Source organism: Notothenia coriiceps, unplaced genomic scaffold, assembly GCF_000735185.1.
Source record: "Notothenia coriiceps isolate Sejong01 unplaced genomic scaffold, NC01 NC01_scaffold00026324, whole genome shotgun sequence".
NCBI classification, from domain to species: Eukaryota; Metazoa; Chordata; class Actinopteri; order Perciformes; family Nototheniidae; genus Notothenia; species Notothenia coriiceps.
In genome coordinates, this window is record NW_011359025.1 from 12,684 (window position 1) to 14,638 (window position 1,955).

General features: G+C 45.4%; 1 protein-coding gene across 1 annotated transcript; it reads left to right on the forward strand.

Moving 5' to 3' along the window:
• Window positions 1-40: 40 nt before the first annotated feature.
• LOC104956766 (spectrin beta chain, non-erythrocytic 1-like) lies at window positions 41-1,948 on the forward strand (the record flags this gene model as incomplete). The annotated part of the gene is made up of 5 exons (XM_010784300.1): window positions 41-228; window positions 604-721; window positions 911-1,069; window positions 1,540-1,635; window positions 1,717-1,948. Coding segments are annotated over 5 exons (793 nt in total), but the record flags the coding sequence as incomplete, so codon positions are not given.
• Window positions 1,949-1,955: the final 7 nt, after the last annotated feature.

Sequence of the window (1,955 nt, forward strand, 5' to 3'; positions counted from 1 at the left end):
TGTCTTGAGTTTTTTTCAACGTGCCTCCTGGTCTCTGCAGGTTCTGGACAACGCCATCGAGACGGAGAAGATGGTCGAGAAGTACGAGTCTCTGGCCTCAGACCTGCTGGAGTGGTGCGAGCAGACCGTCATCATCCTCAACAACAGGAAGTTCGCCAACTCTCTGGTGGGCGTCCAGCAGCAGCTGCAGGCCTTCAACACCTACCGGACCGCCGAGAAGCCCCCGAAGTCAGTCTCTCTCTCTCTCTCTCTCTCACAACACACACACACACACACACACACACACACACACACACACACACACACACACACACACACACACACACACACACACACACACACACACACACACACACACACAAAACTTGTTGTTTATTTGTTGATCTACTGAAACATAAACATCACACATGACAGTTTATGACTAACATCTTGCCTCTAATAATATTTAGTAAAATATAATTGTGTTGTTAGGGTTTATGTTGCATCAGACGTCATTTTAGTGCAACCGGTTTTCTCATTATTTAGTTTTTTGTTGAACCACATGTCTGAAACTTGAACATATTTTGGTAAAATAACAATATTTGTTTGTTTGTGTTTGCGCAGGTTCACAGAGAAAGGAAACCTGGAGGTTCTTCTGTTCACCATCCAGAGTAAAATGAGAGCCAACAACCAGAAGGTGTACACTCCTCGAGAGGGGAAACTCATCTCCGACATCAACAAGGTCATTCAATCAATTAAATCCATCATGTATACAAGAGATATTACCTATTTTTAGTGTCAACAAGATATAATTCTACCTAAAAATGTGACTTTATGGAGAACTCGTTTGCATTTTAAATTGAAACTCATTAGACTTTGAGAATCTGAGTGTTTTAATATTGTTTGCTGGTGTTGGGTGTGTTTGTTTTAGGCGTGGGAGCGTCTGGAGAAGGCGGAGCACGAGCGGGAGCTGGCCCTGCGGACGGAGCTGATTCGCCAGGAGAAACTGGAGCAGCTCGCCAGACGCTTCGACCGCAAAGCCGCCATGAGAGAGACGTGGCTGAGCGAGAACCAGAGGCTCGTCTCTCAGGTAACACACACATTATCTCACTATGATAAACACATGTCATTAACACTGTAAAGGCACAATAACTATAACATGTTACTCTCACCTTCCTTTATATCCTGGTTTCCTTTCTCTTTCTCTTCACCTTTTCCCTTTTGACTTCACTTGTTTCCTTTCCTCATTCATCTCCTCTCCCTGTTTTGTTTACTCTCTCCTCCTTGTTTGCCTTCCTTCCCTCTCTCCTTATCTCCTTTTTTCCTGCTTGTCTACATTTCTCTTTCCTCTTATTGTCTCCTTTTCTTTCTCTCGTCTCCTTGTGTCCTTTATCCTTGTCTCCTTTCCACTCTCTTCTCCTCTTTCCCAATTTTGTCGTCTTGCCTTTTTATTTTCTTGTCTCCTTTTCCCTCGTTTCATTTTTTTCCCTCTTCTCTTTTTCTTTTCTCCTTCCCTGTTTCCTCTCCTCACCTTGTCTCCTTTTCCCTATGCTCCTCCAGGATAACTTTGGATTTGACCTGCAGGCGGTAGAAGCTGCCACAAAGAAACATGAAGCCATAGAAACAGACATCACCGCCTACGAGGAGCGAGTTGAGGTCAGAATTCAACATCCATTTCTCTCTTATTTAGTCGTGTAAGAACTCAAAACTAAATACAATCTGTCTCCTCCCCTACAGGCGGTGATCTCGGTGGCGAGGGAGATGGAGAGTGAGAATTACCACGACATCAAACGCATCACGGCCAGGAAGGACAACGTCATCCGGCTGTGGGAGTATCTGCTGGAGCTGCTGAAGGCCCGCCGGCTGCGGCTCGAGATGAACCTCGGGCTGCAGAGGGTCTTCCAGGAGATGCTCTACATCATGGACTGGATGGATGAGATGAAGGTACGGGGGGAAATATCTATACAATGTGGCGA